General features: G+C 36.8%; 1 protein-coding gene across 8 annotated transcripts in view; it reads right to left on the bottom strand.

The window, feature by feature from the left end:
- Positions 1-27538, bottom strand: part of COBLL1 (cordon-bleu WH2 repeat protein like 1) — a 167203-nt gene that overhangs the window by 45539 nt on the left and 94126 nt on the right. For all 8 annotated transcript variants that reach the window (XM_069574305.1, XM_069574306.1, XM_069574312.1 and 5 more), the window contains 6 exons: positions 23092-23280; positions 9109-9310; positions 6820-7048; positions 5915-5953; positions 414-511; positions 67-303 (listed from right to left, as the gene is read on the bottom strand). In XM_069574305.1, coding sequence (XP_069430406.1) covers positions 67-303; positions 414-511; positions 5915-5953; positions 6820-7048; positions 9109-9310; positions 23092-23280 — 994 coding nt within the window. The remainder of the gene's footprint in view (positions 1-66; positions 304-413; positions 512-5914; positions 5954-6819; positions 7049-9108; positions 9311-23091; positions 23281-27538) is intronic.

Genomic DNA, 27538 nt, shown 5'->3' with positions numbered 1-27538 from the left:
GTTAAGAGGAAAAATAGATGGTCCCCTTCCCCATCTTAAAAATACAAACAAAACAAATGTACCTACCTCCTCTGTTTCATCCACACTCGGGGATTTCACCATACAAGAAGCTGGCCTCTCCTGAATGTGTGCAGGGTCCTGGGGGGCACTCTGAGGCCCTGGCATTGGAGGCAGTGGAGCACGCCTCTTCTTGGGAGCATCTGACGGCAGGGTGTTTGAAATATACTGCTTGGAAATGGTATTGCTCTTTGTAAAAGTTGGCCGGTGCTTACTTACTAGAGGAGTCGCAGGGGCGCTGACAGTCTAATACAGAATGAAAAGGCAAAATCTACAGGTAATTCCATGGTAAAAAGCACATGCAATTAAAAACAGATTAAATAGTCTTATAAAATACTACATGAGAAAATACGTACTTGCTCCCGCTTTTTCTTACTGCGTTGAAATAAGCTGAAAATCCCTTTACTTTCTTTATCCTTCATAAGGTCTAGGTTTTGTGATATTTGGCAGGACTCTAAAATAGAAAAAAAGCACCTTACTTTTGTTCACAGGGTTATATGTTCACCTCTGAGGTTTCTCTCGATTACTTTTTCTTGATAACTGTATTTAATGATAAAAGCTACTAGCTATGGTCTACTATGAACCAGGCACTCTGCTAGGCACCTCATATTCTAATTAACTCTTGAGAGTTAATAGGACATAAACCCATTTCGTAGTGACTCAGAGTCTGTTTTATACACAACTACCAACATTTCAGAAGTATAAAGGACACTTTTTACTTTTAAAAGGATGTTGTAAAAAGGATGCTGTTATCATACAGTTTGTCTCTGTTGATTTTGAATTATACTTTTTTGTCTCAGCTAAACTATCATGAAGTATTTAATTCTCCAAAGCATGATTCATTATAATTACTTAGCACTCTGTTAAATGTTTTAAAAATTTTATTTCTGTAATCCAATGGTTCTCAACTGAGGGTGACTTTGCACATACGATCACACATACACACATTCACCCAAAGACATTTAACAATGTCTAGGGACAATTTTTCTTGCCTGGAGAATCCCAGGGATGGGGGAGCCTGGTGGGCTGTCATCTCTGGGGTCGCACAGAGTCGGACACAACTGAAGTGACTTAACAGCAGTAGCAGTAGGGACAATTTTGGTTGTCAGGACTGAGTTAGGGTGAAGAGAATGTGCTGTTGGGATCTACTGGATACAGGCTAGTGATGCTGCTAAATAATACTCTAAAGCACAAGACAATAATACTCTAAAGCCCAACAACAAAGAATTATTTAGCCCCAAATGTCAATAGTGCTGAAATTAAATCATATTTTAATCAGAATAGCAAATGTCAAACCTCAATGTTGCATAGGTAACATTTCATCTTCTAAACAGTATTTTCTAATGTCAACTGAAAGGGCCTACAAACAACAAATCCAGTACCCCTGAGTCACCCTGGCCCAGACTGTTTCTAAATTCCATTTCCCACTAAAAGGAACCATCTCAGGAACCAACTTGATACAGTTTCTCCTGACCAGTCAGGACAATTTGGACATCATAAGAATAACTCAATAAAGTGAAACATAGCACACATGTTTAATTCCATAAATTCATAACAATACTAAAAAGTAACTGATTCTCATTGGCCACTATTTTAAGAATTAAGGGAATCACATTTTAATCCTGGCTTTTCTGAATGAATTCTACTGAGAGAGATAAATAGCTGACATAGGAAAACTGGCTTCTTTTAGAAATATCTCAACTACTAATTATAGGAATATTTGTTACAGACTATAATTGTTTTATAACTCTTAATTAACTAAGACATGTGCAGTGATGTTCACAGCAGCACTGCCAATAGTACATAAAACACGCTGCTGCTGCTGCTGCTGCTGCTGCCAAGTCGCTTCAGTCGTGTCCGACTCTGTGTGACCCCATAGACAGCAGCCCACCAGGCTCCCCCGTCCCTGGGATTCTCCAGGCAAGGACACTGGAGTGGCTTGCCATTTCCTTCTCCAATGCATGAAAGTGAAGAGTGAAAGGTAAGTCACTCAGTCATGTCCGACTCTTAGTGACCCCAGGGACTGCAGCCTACCAGGCTCCTCCATCCATGGGATTTTCCAGGCAAGAGTACTGGAGTGGGTTGCCACTGCCTTCTCCGCATAAGACATGAAATAACCTAAATGTCCATCGACAGATGAATAGATAAAGAAGAGGTGGTATATACGCACAATGGACTACTACTCATCCCCCCAAAACAATGAAACAATGCCATTGGCAGCAACATGGATGGACCTAGAGATTTTCATACTAAGTAAGCCAGAAAGAGAAATACAAGTACCATATGCTATCATTTATACATGGAATCTAAAATATGATACAAACGAATCTATCTATGAAACAGACTCAAAGACACAGAGGACAGACGTGCAGTTGCCAAGGAGAAGGTAGGGGTGGGGAAGGAATGGAGTGGCAGCGGGAGTGCAAACTATCATATGTAGATAGGATGGCTAAGCGACAAGGTTCTACTGTATAGCACAGAAAACTATATTCACCGTCTTGTGATAAACCACAGTGGAAAGGAATGTTAAAAAGAATTATATGTATGTGTAACTGAATCACTTTGCTGTAGAGTGATATATCCGCTATACTTCAATTTTAAAAGATACCGGCAATGATTATTGATGGCTAATATCAATAAAGGTAACTTGTTATTACATGTCTGTTAATGGAAATACACAATACAACCCATGAAATATTCTTATCAAAAATACCTCCCCCAAATCTGATCAAGTCTCTAGATTTAACAATCAATTTACAGGAGACAGGGGATAAAGGAACATGTTAAGTGGCACCACAGGATGCAATCAGCCAAATTCTGAATGTGGGAAATACCATAAGACAAATGACCTGGTTTCTTCAACAAATAAGTTGCAGATTTTAAAAAGAGAGACAGGAGTGGGCATTGATACATTTTAAAAACATCTCTCCTGTGAAACACATATGAGTTTTATGGCAAATTACAATATAATCTCTGTGACATTGGAGACAAAGTATTATATGTTGAAATATGTGGGATATATCTGTAGCAAAACTTAGAGCTCAATGATAGTCTTAAATACATAGTATTTTCTAGTCTTTTTATTTAAAGAAAAAGTTTCAAAACTTAAATAGTTTATGACAAAGTAGGAGTTATTCCAGGAAAGCAAAGATAGTTAACACCAATAAATATATTAATGCAATATGCCTCAATAAGACACTAAAGGAGAACTATATTTCACAAATTAAAACTTCATAAATCTGATGCTTCAAATATTAAATAAGCACTATGTATTCTGTCGGAGAAGGCAATGGCACCCCGCTCCAATACTCTTGCCTGGAAAATTCCATGGATGGAGGAGCCTGGTGGGCTGCAGTCCATGGGGTTGCTAAGAGTCGGACATGACTGAGCGACTTCCCTTTCACTTTTCACTTTCATGCATTGGAGAAGGAAATGGCAAGCCACTCCAGTGTTCTTGCCTGGAGAATCCCAGGGACGGGGGAGCCTGGTGGGCTGCCGTCTATGGGGTCACACAGAGTCAGACACGACTGAAGTGACTTAGCAGCATGTATTCTGTACGATGAGTTTACTGACAGTGCTAGCAACTAACAATAATAGGCATGTGGACAGCATTTTATGGTCAAAAATTTTTTCACATGCCTAATTCATCCTTTAGAACAATCCTGTGAGGTAGGTGTCACAAGCTACCTGAGCTGTTCTGAGCCCTTGTTATAAGTAGGGGACTGTAAAGAATTGAAAGGCCTGGGTCACGGTGACTAGAGAGTTTGAATAACTTGCACCAAAACAAATAGACATTAAACACGAGAATTGAATCCAGTACCCATTTAAAGAGGATGTGCAATACCTCTGACTTCTTTTTTTAAGAAATGCTACTATTTCCTTTTCAGATAGACTCATCCATTAGCTGAATGTAGATATACAATTAAATTTCATTGGAACAGTAAATAGCAAGTTCACATGGCGCTGCAGTGCAATAACTATAACCAGAGTACTCATGTAGTTATTTTTGGCAAAGTAATTTCCAGGCATCCTGAATAGTGGTTAATTCCTAAGTCTTCACTTAAACCTCAATTTCAGGGATCACTACAAGTCAGTTAAACACCAGGACAAACAAGGACTTGAGCCTACTTAGAAAAGCAACTCAAATACTGTAGTTTCCTGTTTCTCAAAGAGAGGCTGTAAATAATTGCACACAAAGTTCTAAGCCTTCTGATCTTATCAGACAAAATAAGGAGGCAGGGGCATTTACCATGTTTGGATTGACCTTGTAGATTCTGACACTGTAAAAGAAGCTTTTTACGTTTTCCTGTTACAGTCTCTCAAGATTATATTCACAACATTTAATACTCTGCATAAACCACATACTTTTTCAGCTGGAGGGGATATTAGCAATCAGCACATTCAACAGCTTCAAAATGAGGCCAACAAGATTATGGAATTTGCTTAGCAGTGGCAGTAGCAATATGTATGCAGAGAGTGGCAAAGTTAGGAGTGAAAGCCATGTACAAGTAACAGAATGCTGTTGCTGGAAAGAATCAACAGAACATTTTTTTCTCTTGATTATCATGAAAGTGGGAGGCAAGATCCAGACAAATAAAGTTATTTGCCTAATCAGCTTGCCAGATGAGCTTAGTAGCTAAGGTAATATCAGGATTAACATGCCTATCTTCTGATTATTAGCCAGTATACACTTTACAATCATAACAATTTTCAACTCCTTTGATTAGTCTTCATGATAGCCACTAGAAATAAATAAGTATAATTCTTAATTCTTGGAATCGAGAGGTTCATTCTGTTATGAAAAAATTCTAAATGGTGAAGAAAGAAGATTTCAGTAATTTAATAACACTTAATGTGTATAGTTTATTAAGTTTTTTTAGTAGGGAGTAATTATTATAGTAATCAATTATCTGAACCTATTCTTTTTTAATGGGGAAAAGATTTCCAGACTTTATTATTATTGGCTAATTTTTAATAAAGTTTTCTGCTATGAAAGTAATATATTTCCATTATAAAACTCTATAATATAAAGAAAAGAAGAATGAAAAAAGTCACTCATAGCCCTACCACCCAAAGGTATCCACACTTAAAATTTTTATATATTCCTTTTCAGAAATTTCATGTAAAAGTTTTTTAAAATATACTATATTAAACATTAAAGAGCTTTAAAAGCTGATTTTAGCATAAGCACTTTCCATATTATTACAAAATATTCACAAACAATTTAAATTTGCAAACATTTCCTATAATGAATATACCCTTAATATTCCAAATAACAATTTCAAAAGAAATAATTTGGGATCCTTCTTGGAACCACCAAGCTTTCAGTGTACGTACCCAATAAAGGCCCTAGCAAAACCACTTTTTCTTGTCTGAGAGTGAAGGGTATGTTTTTCTCATTCTTAATGTGATATAAGTTTTCAAATAGTTATTGAAATGTAATTATTGTATTAAATTCAGAAATCAAGGTGGGAGCTTATAAACTATTTTTTAGAAATAAAACCCAAAGATTTTCTAAATTAAAATCTCTTACAGAATGTACTTATTATTAGCGTTAAGAAAATAAGTAATCTTATCAGCTTAGTTGGTTAGTGTTAGTCACTCAGTCATGTCCAACTCTTTGCAATCCCATAGACTATAGTCTTCTAGGCTCCTCTGTCCATGGAATTCTCCAGGCAAGAGTACTGGCATGGGTAGCCATTCCCTTCTCCAGATCTTCCCAACCCAGGGATTGAACCCGTCTCCAGATTCTTTACCATCTAAGCCACCAGAAAAGTCCCATTAGCAGTTTTTGTAATTTACCCAATAGAAATAGAGATTTCATACCATAATCTTCCTGCAGATTCATATGTCTTACCTTGTAAAGATGACTTATTGAAGGCAGTAACAGAAGTGGCTACAGAAGGAGGGAGGGAAAGAGGGTAAATTGACTGTAAAGATAATGTCTGCTCAAGTATAAAACATCACTGAGTTGAAACATTTGTCTATGAATTATTTAAAGCCACAATCTCAAGATAAAGTTGAAGTTCTCTACACAGAGAAGATGTAAGTAATCATTCTTCACAAAGCTTTTATTACTCCTAATAAAACAGATTTGTGTTAAATAAATAAGCTTCCATATATCTATTAGATATCATAGAAACCAACATTATCTAAAGTCTCCAAGTTTTAATACATTATATCTATAGATTTATACTCCAAGTATTCCGATTTTGAAGACTTTTGTAACTAGACGGACTCATTTTATAAGCTAATTGATTTTGGGTGCTGAACTTAGAAAAATATTTGTCAGTATACTCCCAAATTCGAAAGAAAATTAAGACTCAGACAAAACCATGGTGAGTCTCCCACAGTACAGTCGGATTTTTTACCATCTGAGCCACCAGGGAAGCCCATGAATACGGGAGTGGGGTAGCCTATCCCTTCTCCAGGGGATCTTCCTGACCCAGGAATCAAACCAGGGTCTCCTGCATTGCAGGCGGATTCTTTACCAGCTGAGCTACCAGGGATGCCCTAAATAGTCAAAGGTAGATGGAAAAGTGGAAAATGTAAATGACAGCTAAGGAAGACAATTTTTATTCCAATTTTAATAACTGAACTCAAGTTAAATTTTATTACATTTAGTTTTCTCTTTTTATTTCCAATGACATGTACTGCCTTTACTACAGGATTCTTTATGAATCTGAGAATACTTAATACATAAACACAAAACATGCACACATATGCACATCCTGTCAAATGAACATGCAAAGTCTTACTCACCTTTGCTGACATCGATGGCATATAATTCTCTCAGTCCCAGTTCATTAAGAGATTTTGTCAAGTCAAGGGGCTCCTGAGACTGATAGTCCTTCAGCAACTGTGTGTGTAATGGATCAAACTCACATTTGCTGCATATAATGGCGAGAAGTTCTTGAAGTGGTGCGTGTGGGCTAACTCTCACTATTGTCTTCTGCGTTTTCTTAAAATTGATCACTACTCTCACAGTTTTCTGAAACATAGATTAAAGCCAGAGTTACACCATAATTTACTGGTTTTTTTTTTTTCTTCAAGATAATAAGAACCTTCATTTTATTGTGTAAGAATCCTTCTTCCATAGCCAAGTTCAATAATATAGGTAACATTAAGAATTAACGTGAATAACATGATGATATACAAGTCCTGTGACCTTATTTTTACCTTATGGTGTTTCTTGTGGAAGTTAAGTGGCCTGAGTTTCCATCCTGAGATCTGGAGAAGATTGGAAGCATTTTCTAGAATAGTCTTTGTAGCACTAGAATGTCATAAATTTCTGTCTCATACTTCAGACCTTAACCTAAGCCCCAGGCTCTATTCCTATATCTCTAGCACCCTCACATTGCATAATATGAAATTACCATAGTTTACTGACCATCTTTCTACATCTTTCTACAGTGATGTCTAGAACAATGAGATAATTTATGGAAAATTATGTATTGGAACAAATACAATATATAGTATTTTTTACTTTGTGGTAAAATTTTCATTTTGATTAATGTTACTTCCTAAATCCAAACCAGATTCTTGGAAAAAAGTCGCTTATTAAGTAATTTAGATTAAATTCATAACTCTTATAAAGTATTAAGTAGATTTAAATCCAAAACAAAACATAAAAGCCTCTTATCTAGTCCTGCAGGTGTTTTTGCTTTATTCCTTAAAATATTTACTTTAAAATTAGCATACATGATAGAATTATAAATGTTTTATTCTATTTTTTTTAGTTGAGAAATATTTATTTTCCCAATGGTTTGTCAGTTGTCTCAATGGAAAAGGGATATTTTAATTAAGACACTAACATTTTTGAGCTTCTATTTGAGATAAGTGAGTTAATCCATATGAAGAGCTTAACACATGGCAAATTGTAAATTATCAACACATAAACATTAGCAATCGTAACTATTGTTGTCACTACTATTATTACTACTTTGGTTAATTTTAATATATTAGTAAAGAATAGTATAATAGTCCTCATTTAGATATTTAATACTGCTAACTCAAAGTTACCAAGAAGATTTTAAGCACCTCCATATTTTAATGCAATTGAATTAAATTTTATATGTAAATGGAATTTAGAAACATGAGCACGTTAAGTGAAACTTACAGACTGCAGATCTTTAAAGTTTAACATATATTTCTAAAATACCACATACAGTCAAATGCTACAACATAAATAATACAATTTCCATTTAGATAAATAGTATACATATGTTTATGGAAAATAGCCCAATATCCTAATTAATATTTAATATCCAATCAAATGCTGTAGAAAGCAAAGAATTTTTAGTACTGTCCAAAAAAGGTAACTTTTTTGTTAAAAAAAAACCTTCTCATAAGAATATGAAGAAAATATGAGAATGTATGTACTCAAGTCATGTGTAAATGAACTAATTTTAAAAATAAACCTTTATATATTTTTTAAAGTTAAAAATGGTTTATGTTGTTCCTAATGAAAGAGTATTTCTAGAAACCCATTACTTCTACCCCCCCATTTGCTTACAGAAACAGAACAATTTTATAAAGGAGAACTGATGAATGATATTATCACTGCGGTAAAAAAATTTTTGCTTAAAATTCATACATTACAGAAAACCGAGCCATCATGCAGCTCAAATTAACAATAATTTATAAGTTAAAAAGTTACAACCACCACTTACCATGTACAGAGAAGTCAAAAAAATTGTTTTAAATTCTTAGAGGAATTTGTATTAAAGAATTCTAAAGCCTTTTTTAAAAAATGTAAAATACTTTTTAAAAGAGTAGCTCAAAATATAGATCTTTCATAATTGTCAGATTCTGATACTGTCAAAAAGATCACTTCAGCACATCTAAAATCTTAAGTATTCTCCAAATCCTAGTTAATCCAAGGATAAACAACCAAGTGAATCCTAAGCAAAAAGGTTCAGGAAAACATGATAGCCATACTTATATCAAATTAGACCAGGAAAGGCAAACTTTATTTCATTTACACCGAGCTGCAAAGAATGATTTTTAAAATTAACAGTATTATGTCAAAAACTACTATGAAAATCTTACCTCTGGTATTAGAGGTGTAGGTTTTTTCTTATCCAGAGTTTTTGGCTTTAAAATTACTTTCTCCACCTCCAACATTCCTATTGGTGTGTTTGGCTTAAATTTAATGGGGTTCTTTTCAGCTGAGAGCAGATCAATTGTGTGACTTGATGGATTTAAGTGATATTGTGCACAGAGGAAAATCAACAAGTCCATCATAGGTTTACTGTAAAACAAGAGTAGTGCTGATCATGGAACAGTTTCATTACCTGTTCAATTTATTGTTTCAGGCATTTTTTCTAGGGCCTCTGGGGAATGGCAACCCACTCCAGTACTCTTGCCAGAAGAATTCCATGGACAAAGGACCTGCTGGGCTACAGTCCATGGGATCACAAAGAATCAGACACAACTGTGTGACTAACTTTCCTTTTTTTTCTTATCTTCAGCAGATAAAACAAGCCTACAGAATACTGTGAAAGCTGCTTTAAAAGCTAACTACAAGATATTATATTTAAGCAGACAAAATTATAATAGTTTAAAAATTCTATGTAGTATTCAAGAAAACTTGGCTCCTTGTGTTGGTTTAAAAATTCTGTATATTTTATCTGCCAAATTGTCTTCATATCATAGATTTCAGGAGAAGGAAAAGATCTTCTTTACCCAAAAGCAGTCACTTAACTTAGCAGATGCTCCTTCACAATGTCATTTGGAATATGAGCAATCTTTAGCTTACAAATTGGTTCTAATAAGAATACAGAATTGTCACTTTGGTCTTTAGAAAGCATAGAATCTACAGGAGGAAGGCCACAAAATCCTAACGAAAAGTGTCATACAGACTTCAATTCATTCAAACAGCATTTAATATCCCTAGGCACTGGCAACAGGGTACAACTTTATGGCATACCTTCTCTCATATCCCCAAAACACTGCTAGATGGGCTAGACTAAGTGTCAGCAAGCTACAGTCTGCAGGTCAAAGTGGGTCCACACTCTTGTTTTTGTAAATAAAAGCTTACTGGCACACAACAAAGCTTATTTGTTTATATAATACCTAGGGCTACTTTTGTGTTATAATGACAGATTTGAGTAGATGTGACTGAGACTGTAGGGCCTGCAAAACCTAATACTTTTTTACTAACTGGCTCTTGACAGAAAAAGTTTAGGGACTCTTGTGCTAGACAGTGAGAAAAGAACCAAGTAAATGTATGATAAAATTTCAAACAGTGGTTAAGTGTTGAACACTAATAGTAATACAGAACCTATTTCTAAACAGAATTGCTAATTTGACTTGAGATTCAGAGACACTTAAATTTTTGCTTCCCTTCCCACAGATTCCAGCTGCTGACACAGACTTATTTTCATTCACTTCATCTCCCTTCTCTCTCCCACATACAAGTTGTACCCATTATACATATACCAAGAAAATAAACAGAATTGTGCAGTCTCAAACTCTTTCTTAATTGTCAGCATTTGAGGAAAGCATACCAAAAAAATCTTTTGTATTATGTGCTTTCTGCAAATGTCTGTAGGTCCTAAGCTGTTAGCTCATACTCAAGACTGAGGCAATAAAATACTGTCTAAAAGTCTTATTTTTGCGAACTGAGGTTTCCAGGGCTTCAGTTGAGGGTAATCAGGTGGCCAGCCTTTTTTCTCCCCGCCAAAGGTAAGTATAAATGTCAATAGAAGATAATTCTCCAATTTCTTGCCTAGATTATGAACAGCTATCAGTCTTTGAGAAACTTGACAGGGAAATGAGACTAAAAAACCTTCCTGTTCAGTCTGCTATTTTTAATGTAGCACATCTGTTCCCATATGCACCTACCCGCAGTCTCCTGGATAGGATTCCCAGGTCTGTAAGCCTCTCTGGTTCAAGGTTTCCAGAGAGGAAGTATCCTGCTGGGGAAGAATTAGTTGTCTGACATTCCGTGGTCCTGAGGTCCAATACTTTATATGGATTTTCAAACCATGCCCTGGGTTCAGCTCCCTACCTCACCCTCAGCTTCTGCGGCTGTTGCCCATTCTTAGGCCATTCCACTTGTTATGGGATTAAGAGGCATTTTTCATAATGGTGTACTTACTTCTCTTCTCTCTCCCACATACTAGTTGTACCCGTTATATATATGCCAAGAAAAATGAATAAATAAAAAATAAGTCCCTCAGTTAAAAAAAAAAAGTTCTCTGTAATATGTTTCAGTCCCTCAACTATGTTTCCTATGTCTTTATTAAAGGCTTGTACAGTAATATTTAGGAGTTTTATTTCCTACTCTTGAGCTACCTAGTATGTTCATACATACATTTTCTATAATTGCACAAATTTTGGCTTTGGATAGTACACAATCAATTTCATCCAGAGAAAGACTAGCATAATAGTATTGTTGAAGTTTATTTTTTGGTAACAGTCCTCTATGATAGCAATTTGATGCTAAATACCAATTCTAGATTTGAAAATGGTACTTCTTTCCCTGATAGTAAATAAAGTTAAGAAGGATTAGGTAATGTCTAGATAAAAACAATATAATTAAAAATACAAAATATTTATACAAAATAATTATAAATTACAATAAATTATAAATCCTTATACATATAAGCTGGAAGAAGAGAGAATTTTCAGTGCCAACTCAGTGGAGACATGTCCACTGTGGTCTATGAGTAAATGGTATTATGTTCAGATTATATTTTCCTTTCTCTCTATATATAAATGTGCCAGTTAATACATGTAAAAACTCTAAACTTCATACTTCACACATCTTTTACTTGTTAAATGTACAGTCCTTCTAGAATCTCTGCCAGAAATATACACTAAACATTATCAAGACAAAAAGTGATTAGTATAAAGTTTTGTTTTTGTTTTGTTAATCTCTTATTTTTATGCTACCATTTTTTTATCTTTTAGAGTAAAAGATACTTTAAAAACTTTTTAACAATTTGACACTCTAACTCTTCTGATATGCCTTAATGAATTATAGCATTTTTATCTGTGATATGCAAATTTTATTCCTTTAGTCAAAGTGGTCACCTATAATTTGCATACTATACCAGATTTCACAGTAAAAAAGTTGCATGGTGACTAGAAACTTTGGATTCACTGCCTAAATGTTTTCTAATAAACTCTTGGAAAAGCAACTAAAAGTTACAGATCTTCTTTATGACCTAATTCTCTCATTCTATAATTACAGTTTCAACTTTTACTTAATCATTCCAGAGGCCAATTCTCTCTAGAAAATATTTGTGGGCAGATGAAAGCAAAAGATCAGTAAGTTCTGTAACAGACAAAAATACACAGGGATTTGATACTGCCTATGATAGTGATGTGATCACTCATCTAGAGCCAGGCATCCTGGATGTGAAGTCAAGTGGGCCTTAGAAAGCACCACTACAAACAAAGCTAGTGGAGGTGATGGAATTCCAGTGGAGCTGTTTCAAATCCTGAAAGATGATGCTATGAAAGTGCTGCACTCTGTATGTCAGCAAATTTGGAAAACTCAGCCGTGGCCACAGGACTGGAAAAGGTCAGTTTTCATTCCAATCCCAAAGAAAGGCAATGCCAAAGAATGCTCAAACTATTGCACTCATTTCGCACACTAGTGAAGTAATGCTCAAAATTCTGCAAGCCAGGCTTCAGCAGTACGTGAACCATGAACTTCCAGATGTTCAAGCTGGTTTTAGAAAAGGCAGAGGAACCAGAGATCAAATTGTCAACATCCGCTGGATCATGGAAAAAGCAAGAGAGTTCCAGAAAAACATCTATTTCTGCTTTACTGACTATGCCAAAACCTTTGACTGTGTGGATCACAATAAACTGTGGAAAATTCTGAAAGAGATGGGAATACCAGACCACCTGACCTGCCTCTTGAGAAATCTGTATGCAGGTCAGGAAGCAACAGTTAGCACTGGACATGGAACAACAGACTGGATCCAAATAGGAAAAGGAGTACGTCAAGGCTGTATACTGTCACCCTGCTTATTTAACTTCTATGCAGAGTACATCATGAGAAAGGCTGGGCTGGAAGAAGCACAAGCTGGAATCAAGATTGCCGGGAGAAATATCAATAACCTCAGATATGCAGATGACACCACCCTTATGGCAGAAAGGAAGAGGCACTAAAAAGCCTCTTGATGAAAGTGAAAGAGGAGAGTGAAAAAGTTGGCTTAACCTCAACATTCAGAAAACGAAGATCATGGCATCTGGTCCCATCACTTCATGGGAAATAGATGGGGAAACAGTGGAAACAGTGTCAGACTTTATTTTGGGGGCTCCAAAAATCACTGCAGATGGTGATCGCAGCCATGAAATTAAAAGACACTTACTCCTTGGAAGAAAAGCTATGACCAACTTAGATAGCATATTGAAAAGCAGAGATATTACTTTGCCAACTAAGGTCCATCTAGTCAAGGCTATGGTTTTTCCAGTGGTCATGTATGGATGAAGAAATCTGAATGCTGAAGAACTGATGCTTTTGAACGGTGGTGTTGGAGAAGACTCTTGAGAGTCCCTTGGACTGCAAGGAGATCCAACCAGTCCATTCTAAAGGAGATCAGTCCTGGGTGTTCATTGGAAGGACTGATGCTGAAGCTGAAACTCCAATACTTTGGCCACCTCATGCGAAGAGTTGACTCATTGAAAAAGACCCTGATGCTGGGAGGGATTGGGGGCAGGAGGAGAAGGGGATGACAGAGGATGAGATGGCTGGATGGCATCACGAACTCAATGGACATGAGTTTGAGTGAACTCTGGGAGTTGGTGATGAACAGGGAGGCCTGGCATGCTGTGATTCATGGAATCGCAAAGAGTTGGACACAACTGAGCAACTGAACTAACTATACTTAGATGTTAACTCCTCTCTAGCAGGTCCACCTCTTAGCAGACTTTCTTTCCAGGACCAAATACAACACAGGTCAGCGTCACTGAATGAGGAATTTATAGGAGTCAATGATTATTTATCTCTTAGGTAATTCTGCTTAAATATCCATGAGCTCAAACCTACAGCAGACAATATCCATTTGAGATGGCTGTTCAGTGTCTGATGCATGAAAAGGTGAAACTGTCAAAAGGAGACTCACACGCTTTAAAATAAAGACAGAGGTGAGAAAGCAGTTTTGATTTTTGTTTTTTAATTAACAAACTTGACTAGTAGCCTTGTTGCATCTAAAGACAGTACACTTAACATAGAAGTGGGGTATAAGCATCAAGTTGTACTAAGACTTTATCCAAAATCAGCCTCGGATCACTATGACTGCTTGAAGTATTTAATTAAAGGCTCAGCATTTGGCCCTAAAAACACAGAAGATATGATTCTGACCTAGCCAATTCTGAGGATGGGAATTACTAACCATCTCGTTCTACCTTAAAGAAGCTGTAACACAATAAAAGCAGGACACTAACTTTTAAGCAGGCCCTGCACACAGTGGGACTGCTTTGGGGATTAACTAGCCACAAAGCACTCCCCTAGAAAACAAAATCCTCTCTTGAGGATAGTTTAGAATTCCCCAACCAAATGCCGAGTTACTTCTACCAAAAACAACAATTTTAGTTTGATGGTAATTATCCTAAGCTGATGAACCTAACAACCATTGGCTGAAAGGTCTAAGCACGTGATCACCATAGTAAGGACACTTGTGTTCCTATTCGCTAAGGTGGGAGCACATGCCAGCAGTCCACCCGAAACCCAAGCCAAATAACTGAAAGTTCAATAGGACTGGCTGAATTTGATCACCACTTCGTCATTCAAACAAGAAATAGTCTTCTTCCTCCTCTATATCACCATATTACTTTGAATTTTGGCTTATTATTTAACAAAGTCTGCTTTGCCCTATTATTTACAGATTTTTTTTTTAAATCTTCTAAAATAATGAATTTCTAGAGAGGGAATTAAAAAAAAAAAAAACTTAAAAAAAAAAAAACAACTCTTCTTTGAACCAGAAGAAATCCTTATGAGGTTTCCCACCCCATTTTGAAATAAAAATCCTTTGTATTAATTTCATATCTAGTATCTCCTTTGAGTTCACAACCACCGCAAAAGCTACTTCCACTTTATGAATGAAGAAACTGTGGTTAGAAAAGTGACATAAACAGATTACCAAGAGCATAAACAGAATTGGCTGCAGTCAGAGTGAAAATGTCCTGACTCCTAATCCAGCTACACTTTAGCCTCAGGATCACATGCAAGACTCAGAGCAGATGGCTTGCAACAGGTTTTATGCTTTCCACTGCAGTTTCACTTCAAAAATTGATGGCATCACTAAGTAACTCCCTGAAATCCTCCAATGACCCTTCCTGCATTCATGGTACATATGAAGGGTAATCTTGTCCTCGTTTTATTACCTGCTAGATAAAAGAAGACTTCTGCTTTGAGATTTTAAAGATCCACTTAGGTATTAAAAATGAAAGTCAGGATTCACCAAAGAGCTTTCAGATCAGCTCCAACAACTACCTAGGTGAATTTCCAAATCCTGCTGCTACTGCTAAGTCACCTCAGTCGTGTCCGACTCTGTGCAACCCCTTAGATGGCAGCCCACCAGGCCCTGCCGTCCCTGGGATTCTGCAGGCAAGAACACTGGAGTGGGTAGCCATTTCCTTCTCCAAATCCTACAGGTGCTTAGACAAAGTCAGTTAGCAATAGGGTTGCTATGTAACTGATCCAATCTGGACACCTGAGAATGAAAGGGGGTTAGTAAACTCTGGGATAACAGGTACCAACAGGGACTGTCATAAGAAAATGAGGATTCATGATGAAAGTACTTTTTATGACCAGATGGATTTCAAGCATCTGATAGGGGGTTGAGCTCGAATGAATAAGATTCTTTCTTAAGAAGATTCTTTAAATCTACCCTAGTATCTGATAAGGTGTATTTTACTCATTCTCAATAAATCCTCAAAACTGAGTTGAGTTGAATTGGTTCCAGCTGTCCCTTACAAATGTATACCAACAACCCAATTAAACTTATCAATGACAGTATAGGAACTTTTAGGACATTCTCCCTTGTTACTGATGTTTATCTTACAATAACCCACCTCATTCAATAAAGAGTTCAGAAATGAAGCTAACCCACCTAGTTCAGAATGAGTTCAGGAATGTCCATGTGCCTGAAAAGTGGATGAGGTACATAAAACAAGAAACCTAATCTCAAAGTTGAGAGTGCTTACTGAATTATGCAATAGGAAAAGGTTATATACCACAATGTTAATAGTTATAACTGGACTCCTTAATCATAACATGGTGTTGTAAGTATTTTTTTTTTTCCTGGCTTGTCTGCATTTTCCCACTTTCTTTAATAATCCCCAATCACTGCATTTATCAGGCTTCCCTGGGCTCAGTTGTTAAAGAATCTGCCTGCAATGCAGGAGACCCGCACTGTTCGACCCCTGGGTTGGGAAGATCCCCTGAAGAAGGAAATGGCTACCGGCTCCAGTATGCTTGCCTGGGAAATTCCATGGACAGAGGAGGCCTGGTGGGCTACAGTCTATGGGGTTGCAAGAGTCAGACACAGCTTAATGAGCAAACCAATCACCACCACTGCATTTAGAGTCATAAAAAATTAAAAATGAAATTAAGAAGGGTCATTGTTGCAAGGTGTAGGTTCCAGGAAAGGAAAGGGATGAGGGTGGCCCTTCTGGGAACCACACTTGGAGGCGGTTGTTGCTAGTATTGAGTCACTCTAATAGCCAGGAGAGCCATCAGCCAGCAGATGTTTATGTGCTGCCTGGCTCAGGGCTGTGGGGGGCAGTACTGAAGCCTGGTGCACACGATTCAAACCAGGCAAAAACTCAGGCAGGGCTGTTACACTTAAATAAGTTAACAGTTAAAATTACAACTTTTATTTAGCAGGTGTAGTTGAATAAGTATCTAAATCAAAATTTAGAGCTTTCTTATGGAACTCAATGTAAATGACCCTCACGCTGGGAAAGATCAAGGGCAAGAGGAGAAAAGGGTGATAGAGGATAAGACAGTTGTGGATGGCATCACTGACTCAGCAGACACGAGTCAGTGCAGCACACCAGGCCTCCCTGTCCATCACCAACTCCCAGAGCCTATTCAAACTCAAGTCCATCAGTCGGTGATGCCATCCAACCATCTCAACCTCTGTCGTCCCTACTCCTCCTGCCCTCAATCTTTCCCAGCATCAGGGTCTTTACCAGTGAGTCAGTTCTTCACATCAGGTGGCCTAAGTATTAGGGTTTCAGCTTCACAATCAGTCCTTCCAATGAATATTCAGGACTGATTTCCTTTAGGATGGCCTGGTTAGATCTCCTTGCAGTCCAAGGGACTCTCAAGAGTCTTCTCCAACACCACAGTTCAAAAGCATCAATTATTTGGTGCTCAGCTTTCTTTATAGTCCAACTCTCACATCCATACGTGACTACTGGAAAAACCATAGCTTTGACTAGACGAACCTTTGTTGGTAAAGTAATGTCTCTGCTTTTTAATATGCTGTCTAGGTTGGTCATAACTTTGCTTCCAAGGAGCAAGCGTCTTTTAATTTCATGGCTGCAGTCACCATTTGCAGTGATTTTGGAGCCCAAAAAATAAAGTCTCTTACTGCTTCCATTGTTTCCCATCTATTTCCCATGAAGTGATGGGACCGGAAGTCATGAAGAACAACAAATGGAGCTCAGTGTGGTTGTGCCATGCAACAGGTTTTCAGCAGTGTGTTTTTGGAATCTATCGCCCTATCATATAATGTATTTACTACACATCTGTCATTTGACATTTTTCAGTAAATATAAGAATGATTCTGAAATTCTTCTGAGATGCATACCACTTGCTGTATTACTGGTTGAGGTGTGGGAAGTAAACAAAACTGACCCACATTAATCCAGTAATATCTTGTCATTTTTTATAGTCTACTTTCTTCCAGTAGGTGGCACTGCAGTTCATGTAAAACACTCCTGAGTTAGTTCTCTGACCCACCAGGTACCAGTCAAAACTCTGCTCACAAAGGTCAGAGATATGAGGTGACTTGCTTGAGGTCACATAGCAAGTTATGGAATAAACTGTAGAGCCTGAGACTTCTAACTTCAAGTTCCATGCTTTCTTTATTTGTGTTTTCATTCCTGATATTCTAAGATTTGCTTATATCAAAACAAATCCCTATTTATGGTATTCAGGATGTAAAACAACACAAATTACAGGAGAGAGACTGGACTAGCAGACATAGAGTGCTCTCCCTGTAGACCAACAGAGAGAGTTAATATCAATCTTTTATCAAATTTCCAAATTAAAACTGCTTTAAAAATGTCCCCAGAGAAAAAGGGAAACATATTTATTCAATGAGAATCTCATCTGACTATAAAGCAAGGACATAGAGTGATGTACAAACATACCGGCATATTTCCTTTTTCACTGTAGTATCTATCAGAGTTTACCCTATAAGCTCATTTTCATTAAAAAGTAACTTTTCCCAAGCACGAGTAGATACCACCACATATGCTATTGCATAGCGTGGCATTTTCTGAGGAGCTTAGCCCCTATGCAGTTTGCCTCTAACAACAATATTCTTTAATGCTCACTTTTAGCAAGGCCCAGAGCTGCTTTGCCTGGTGAAAGAGATTGATTACCTGACCTGCACACACACACACAGACAGACAGAGATATATATATATATGTATGTATGCATGCATATATATATATGTATATGTATACACACACACACACACACATACATATACATACACATATACCTGTACTTCCTTCCTTCAATCCAATCATCTGTAATAACAGGACAAACAGAAATGACCAGAGTTTTCATGCTGCCACTCAGCTATCTTCAATGTAAGCCAAGGATCACGAAGGCAGGATGACAGATACTGGGTGACTTTTGGTCACTAAAGAGGCAGTATCACTAAGCTCTGATACCAAAAGACTGGTAAGCCTGTACAGATAGCTCCTAACCTGATTCAGGATAACAAGTTTTTAGTTTGCCCTTGAGCATAAGTCTATTACCGTCTCCAACTTTATTGTGTTCCCTAATCTGAATAAGCTCTTCAGTGAAAAATCAATGTACAAACAAGTGTATTCTAAGATACACTTAGATGTTGTGTGTTACATTCTCAGAAATGGGACTTTCTGAGCATACCTCTGCATGTGCTGTATGAGAACAGAGGGGAACTTTCTAAAGAACTTCCCCAAGAATACATTTTGAGAAGTACAATTTTTCTGAAAAGTTAAATGAAGCATAAGATTCTAAATATTTATTTCAGGCTCATATTGACATTATTCTTCAAAGGAAATATATATAAGTAACACCACTGAAATATACAATACAAAGAATATTTAGACAAATTAAGAAAAATGGCCTCAAAATATTAAAAATGTTATATTAGAGAGCTCCTTCATAGTGACATAAGGAGCTTTGATTTATTAATTGCTAAGAAAACTTTATGCCCTTAATTAAACTACTTAATTTAATTAAAATACTCTTCCATAATATACTCTTCCACTAAATCCCCATTTTGTTGAAAATTGTCTTGTTTCATTTATAGAAACAAAGCCAGGAAGAAATTTAAGTTATCTATACCATGGCTCTGCATATTAGGTAGCTAACATTTTTTCAGAAATAGAATTTTTTTCTATAATTGCATTTTTGTTTTTCTTGTTATTAACATTAAAAAAAAAAACAATGGGCCAGCAATTGCTGCAACCTTCAAAATATCCCAAATCACACTCAAGATAGCCTGAACTGCCCTCTAAAATATTTGGAATCACTCCTAGATATCCAGAATCATACTCCTGAAATATTCAGAACTGCACAATCACTTTTAATTATAAAGAATTAATATAAAAAATTAGTCATAGTATTTTCAACTTGAGTCATTCCTGAGTGATAAAACTATTAAGAACAAACTCTAAAATCAAACTCCCTCATAAAAATACTAATATAAAACAAATTCTACTCTCAGAAAAGTTTTTCAGTCCCAAACAAAATTTAAAAAGCAATCAGAATTTGGGGCATTCTTGCCTTGCTGTCTATCTGAGAAAATATCTTTATTTAAGAGTTTCTGGGGAAGCTACTAAGGCCCATTCAAATGCCTCTTCAAGACACATCATTTAAGTTGCTACCTCTATCAGCACACAAGATTTAAGAAGACAACATCTGAATTTACTAAATGTCTACTACACTGCAAGAAACTATAAAAATAAGAAGAAGAAAAAGAAAGAAAAAAGAAACTATGATAAAGACTAAGAAGGAAAGTCATGAGGCCTGCATGTATGTTTTGGTTTGCTTAAGAAGATAAGACACACATACAAATTACAGCCTGAGATAATGTATGATAACCATCAATGGTATCAAGTGTCAGGAGAGTTTGGAAGTTAAGAGGTCAACAGTTCTTTCTTGAGAGATCAGGGAGCCTTTATATAAAAAGTGTCACTTGAGCTATATTAACTGGATAAATGTGGCTGGTATGGTACTCAAAATGGAAAAGCTTTCAAAAAAAAAAATGTGAGTATCTGTAGAAGAAAAGAGTCATGCGGCTAAAGCTGAAGCTATTCAGAGGGAGTAGTGAAGGAAAGCCTGCCTAACTTCAGAGAAGAAGTTAAGCAGGGCACCTCATGTCCAGGCTTGGTAGCTTGGACTTCCTCACTTTGGTGCTGAATTGCCATTCCCGCAGTCTTTTATCATAGGGAGTGCCACAAACAGAGGGGTGTTTTAGTCAGATTACCCTGAGGGTGGAGAATGAATGGAGAGAGCCCAGGGTTAAGGAAAACAGTCCTCAACAGAAAATGGAGGAGGCCACTATGTGCCAGGCATTGATAGAATTTCATTTAATCCTCAAAACAATTCAGTTATAAAACATTTTTATAGATAAGAAAACTGAAGCAATTCAACAATAGTTGGCAGCCCAGAAACAAAAAGCTGACTGGTGGAAAATTACTCCAGTTTAGGAACCTGGAAGGCAAATAGGCTAGAAGGTCGAAAGGGCACAGAAAATCTAGGGTCCTTGTAAGTACAAACGTAGTAGAAATGACTGATGAAGAATTCAAGTCAAATATGAAAAAAACACGCACCAATCGGAAGAGAAGTCATCAATCAGACTTAAGGAGGATGAAGAACAACTCCAATTTAAAAAATGGATAAGCTAGATTCAAAAAAATTGTGTCAAAGCAGAAACCCTAAGATCTCACTTTTGAAATAGTTTCAAAGTAATAAGATACCACTGTCCAGTTGGACAGAGGAAGTAGACTATGGACACAGTTTTCCAGAGTCAAGGAAACAGAAGGAAGTTAGCTTGGTGTAGCAGGTGGGAAAATCTGAAGTAAATACAATGGGTTACAGGATAGAGAGGAAACCTGTGATTCTAATACTGAAGTCACTGAGGTTAAAAAAAAAGAAATCTAAAGAACCCAGAGGGCTAATAGTAGGGAAGATGGCAATATAAATAGGTGACTGGTACATTCAAGAAGAAATTTTGAGTATTGATGAAACCACTGTTATCTGTCAGCATTAGTGAAGAACTAGGAAAAATCACTCACTTAAAAAAACTAGCTTGAATCCAGGGAACATAAGAGAAATTGCCTTTACATTACCCGAGCCACATCCATTATCATCATTATTTTCAAACCAGGGTAATGGTGTGATCTCAAGGGTTAAAGATGATACAATGACCATTGTCTCTAACTCACAAGATGCCTCCTTCACCCAGAAGAGGTGGAAGCCCACCAAGGTCAGTCACAGGGTTCACAACCTCTAAAACATGATTCAGTGTGTCATCTCCAAAATTACTTTCAACACAAAACAAACGGCAAAGTACAACTTACTTGAATTTAATAAGAATTTAGTATGCAATACTATGGCTTCCCTGGTGGTGCAGACGGTAAAGCGTCTGCCTGCAATGCAGGAGACCTGGGTTTGATTCCTGGGTCAGGAAGATCCCCTGGAGAAGGAAATGGCAATCCACTCCAGCACTCTTGACTGGAAAATCCCATGGACAGAGCAGCCTGATAGGCTACAGTCCATGGGGTCGCAAAGAGTCGGACACGACTGAGTGACTTCACTTTCTTTCACTTTCATGTAATACTTTGTATTGTTTGCTAATGCTGAACTTTTCTATCTTCATGTACTTTCAATAATTCATAAAGTTGTACATAATCTTAAGGATAAATCTCCAAAGTAAGGTATCTTGAATGAATTTCTTCTAGATAAAACCACAATACAAAAATGCAATACCCAATCGATTGCTTACTTATTCTTTCATTCTACAAACAAATATATATACATACACATGCAACTAAAGGTCAAAATAGCTTCAGTTTCTAAAACAGCAGCCCTGATAACAAACAGGTAGTTAAAGGTGAAAGGTGGAACAAGACCAAGTATACAACTCATGTAACTTTCCTCTTCAAAATGAAATGGAAAATTACACTTGGCTAAATTCCATTTTTCCAGTTTTTATTCAGGTATTAAAACTATCAGTCTGCTAAATCACATATTTCCTTCTTGCTGGGTTAAAGTTTAATTTTCTGTTTCTATTACATTTATCTACATTTTAATAAATTCATTAAATCATTCAGTGATGTAAAAAATCCTGCTAGTTTTAAATACAGATTTATCTTTGGATAAATAAGAGAGTACCTTTTGAGAGTAGCTAACACAGCTTCTGCAAGTCAGATTTGGAGAAGCAGCTTAAAAAAGAAAGAATAATTTGGAAGCAAAGGGAAGGAGTTTTCTTATGGATCTCTGGCTTGCTTTGTAAGTTTGACTTAGAAAATCAATAAAACTGGTGACTATTCTTCTGGAAAAGACTATTTTTTAAAAAAATTAGTAAATGACTAACAAAATGTAAAATAGTTCCAAATTTCAAGAGTCACTTCACCAGGGTTGTGGAATCCATACATTTGATATTTAAAGCATTGTCAGGAAAATGTTAATACCTCTTATCATCTTTTTTTTTTTAATAGATAACTAAACTGGGTGATGAATAATGTATCTGTCAAAGAAAAGAGAAATCCAAACAGAGGGTTTCAATTACAGAAGAAAGGGAAATCCTGATGTTTCATTCACTCCACCGTACCTGCCATTAACAGTAGTAGACTTGATAATATCTCCAGGTAGAACCACCAAGAGTTCAATGTCTTTATCCATCATGTTCTCTTTCTGATCCATGATAAAAGCAGAAGATTCTACAGAATCATCAACTGAAGAGGCATCAAGGCATTTGGTCTCAGCTGGAGGAAGTGGTGCCTTGGCTTTTGGTTTTCTCCTAAAACAAAAACAAACCACAAAGAATAAAGTATACATGTTTTAAAAATAACTTGCTAATGCGATCTCATTTAATAAAAACACAAAATGTGTGTATGCTTTTTCATATCCAGGAAAAATGCGCTAAAATATTACAACTGTTAGCTTACTAGGGATGGTAGAATTAAGTTTAAAAAAATTTTTTTGCCTTTTTAAAAATCAGCATATTTGTTTGTTTTCAACAATATGCTTGCATTACTTGGCAATACAAACAAACAGGGTAACAAAGAGATTTGATATCGGCCTTCATTAAATTCAATTAGTGTGTGTTCACTACAGCAGGCAAAAGTACTGGATTTTGTTTGATGGAACAAATTATAAAATTCTTACTGTCCTAATATCTCATTTCCATACCTCCTACTAGCTCTCACTTTCATGTCTTTCATTCTACTTTTTTCTCATGTAGTGTATTCTGCATCTTTATCCAGATTAAACTCTACCTATGCTACTAAATCTAGCTGCAACCACCCTCCTCCCACCCCCTACATCAATATGAGGAGGCACATACCCTACATGGCACATACAACAAATTATACAATTGTAACTTTTTTTTTCCATTTTTCCCCCTGGAAAATTTTATCTCTCTGCCTACAATTATTACTCCTTGTAAGAAAGAAGTATGCTGGACTTACTAATGAACAGTTAACTGATATTGGTTATTTGTTAAATCATATGGAATTTTCCAGGCAACAATACTGGAGTGGGTTGCTATTTCCTTCTCCAGGGGATCTTCCTGACCCAGGGATGGAACTAGGTCTCTAGCATTGCAGGTGAAGTCTTTACCAATTGAGCCACCAGGGAAGCCCTAAAAATAAAAAAATGTTACAAGTAATTATTCTAATAAATATGTTTCAGTGTCACTTACCAGGACAACCCCTTAACTGATTTATAACAGAAATAGTAGTAGACATTCTGCACAAGACCAATTCAATGATTTGAGGGGTTGAAAAAAATGAGACATGGAAATAAACAACATGTAACTGTAAGGAAGTACATACACATATTTTCTAAGTACTGCAAATTAGAGCTTTTGAAAATGTTACTTTTTACTTTTTTTATTGAAACATAGTCGACATATAACACTACGTTGTGTCAGGTGTACTACATAGTGATTTGACATTTGCATATGTTATGAAATGATCCTAAGTTTAGTAACCATACTTCGGCCACCTCATGAGAAGAGCTGACTCATTGGAAAAGACTCTGATGCTGGGAGGGATTGGGGGCAGGAGGAGAAGGGGACGGCAGAGGATGAGATGGCTGGATGGCATCACTGACTCGATCGACGTGCGTCTGAGTGAACTCCAGGAGTTGGTGATGGACAGGGAGGCCTGGCGTGCTGCCATTTATGGGGTCGCAAAGAGTCGGACACAACTAAGCGACTGAACTGAACTGTCCCCATACAAAGTTATTACAATATTACTGATAATATTTTTTGTGCTATTAATATATCTTATATCCCTGTGGCTTATTTAAAATTGGAGATTTGTATCTCTTAATTATGGACTTCCCTGGTGGCTCAGTGGTAAAGAATCCACCTGCCAAGCAGGAGACGTGGGATCAATTCCTGAGTGGGGAATCCCACGAACAGTGGAGCCTGGAGGGCTACAGTCCATGGGGTCTCAAAATAGTCAGACATGACTTAGCGACTAAACAACAAATCTCTCAATTTCCTTCATCTATTCTTTCCCATCCCCAAACTGATTCTGAAAGAAAAAATACTTTTGCTTTCTATTCAGAAAAATATAAATTTTAATTTCTCCCTCTTTCCATTCCTAGGCAAAAATAAAAACCATAAAGATAAAAGGGCTTCTCTGTAAATCAATCTGTAGCATCCAGTCATTCAGTATTTTCAAAACTTAATGTCTCACAAATTTAAGCACCTTTGTGCACTCAGCATCATGTAAAAACAGAAACAAGGTCCCTACATTAATTTTCTAAAATAATGGAACTTTAATTTTTAGGAGTATAAGTGCAAAGTTATATTCCACTTTAGAAAATATTTCTTTTACAATAGTGACAAAAATGAACTTTTAGAAGTATTTCAGTAAATATAACAAGTTTATAAAATTTCTATGAAGAACAACTTTATCCAATTTCCAAATGCTTTTTAATCTATTAAAATTGACTGCTCATCTATTCAACAAACATTTACCCTGTAACTGACAATCATGTAGCAGATTCAGCTAAACACTGGGGATGTAAAGACTGCGACAGCCAGAACCAGTTCTCCTATCCCAGAAAGGACTGATGGATACACGCAAAAATAGAATAAAGGCTGATGACTCTTCTAATATAGGGATGCAGATGATACAGCTGAAGCTCATAGGAAGGGAAACCTGTGTAGCAACCCAGAAATGTTTGACAGATGGAAAACATGAGTTGAGTTTGTGGAATGAATAGACACTCACAGGAAAAGACAAGAAATAGTTGAAATTTTAGCAAGGAAAAGCAAATCGAACCATGAAAGAAAGTGGTACTTCTCAAACTTGAAGAGTTTGGTAAAATTCCACAGAGAAGCCAAAAGACAGGAGAAATCAGTGAATCAATGAAAAAGTTTTTATAAATAAGAGAATTCAGCAAGGTGGTTTGGCACAAAGTGAGCATGCCAACATCAATAGCCTATGTAAACATATGCAAAACCTAGTCAAAGTATAATGAAAGAGAAAACTTCTTTTACAGTGGGAACAAAAATAAATTTAAAAAATTATTATAGTAAATACAACAAGGATTTTGAAAAATCTATATGAAGAAAATCTTATATGCCAGATATTCAGCTTGGATTTTTCCCTTCAACTCCAGATTTGTAAATCCAATGCCTACTTGACATCTGGACTCAGATGACTGACTGGAATCTCCAACTTAATTTACCTTCCAATTCCTCTTCGCAGCTCCTCCAAACCAAACGGTTTACTCTCCAAGACTTCCATCTCAGTAAATCATAATTCTTTCAGTTGCCTGGGCCCCAAATCTCCTCTTTCATACACATACAATCCAATTCATTGACAAATTCTGCCAACTCTATATTATAAATAGACCCAGAATCCATCAACAACCTTGACTACTAAATACCTCCGTTCAAGCTGCTCTTGGTCTTCCCGTTCCCCGCCTTGTCACTTTACACTCAACAGAGCAGCTGGAGTGATCCTCTTAAAATGTTAAGTCTGGTCACAGAACTTCCTTTCCCACCCTTCGATGGCTTCCGACCTCACCTAAAACAAGATGCAGAGCTTTATAATCTGCCCACCCTTACCCTAGCCTCTCCAAGCTCCTTCCCACATTCTTCCCGGGCTCACTGCACTCCAGTCCTATGACTCTTGCCTTTTCCTTGAACACATTTAGGACAGTTCGTACTCAGGCCTCTCTAAGGGGTCTGTCCTGACCTTAAGATAACACGTCTATTTCTCTGCTTTGCTTTTGTCCGAGGGCTTATCAGCAGCTAACATTCTTGCTTATCATGTCTCCTTCCATTAGTAATTAACCCCATGAGTACAGGTTCTTGTCTCCACTGTCTAGTGTCACACATAACTGCTAATATGTGAAATCTCTAGAGCAATGTCTGCTCCATAGCAGGCACTCATATTGCTAAATGAATGAGTTATGTGGATACTTCCCATAAGATGAGGTACCTAAGCATGTAACTGAGAAGGAAAAAAGTCGTACCACTAAGGTACATCAGAATTAGCTGTGTTGGATTTTAGAAACTAATTATGTTTTATTTTTGAGAAGATGAATATTGAAAATTATGCAGTAGTCTTATTAGCAAGGGATAACTGAGAAGTTTAGGGCTTTAGAGGATTTTCATGAGAAAGGTCAGATGACACATCCAACTCTCTACAGGCACAGAGGTAGAGCATCAGGAACAACCTTGGGCACAATGAACCTGGCTTTCAAGAGAAGTGGTGCCATAGAAGGTCTACTAGGCACCGCCTTCTACCACAGTCTCCTCCCTATCTCCTGCTTTCATCTTTGAAGGTACCTTCCTGTCCCTAAGTCTTCCTCCTTCTGGGCTCTGCTTGAATGCCCTCCCTGTTTTCCCTGCATTGACTCATATTATCTATCCTTTGAGGTCCAGATTGAATCACCATTCCTTGTGACATTTTCCCTGTCTATTGCATACTGCACTGAATTCTAACAGTTTTAATGTTCTGTACATACGTGATTGTCTCATTTCCTAGGCTTTGAGTCTATGATGAAAATCCACCTTAAATTACTAAAGG

Source organism: Ovis canadensis, chromosome 2 (genome assembly GCF_042477335.2).
Source record: "Ovis canadensis isolate MfBH-ARS-UI-01 breed Bighorn chromosome 2, ARS-UI_OviCan_v2, whole genome shotgun sequence".
NCBI classification, from domain to species: domain Eukaryota; kingdom Metazoa; phylum Chordata; class Mammalia; order Artiodactyla; family Bovidae; genus Ovis; species Ovis canadensis.
The sequence above is the reverse complement of the archived record's forward strand: the minus strand, read 5'-3'. Positions and strand labels throughout refer to the sequence as shown.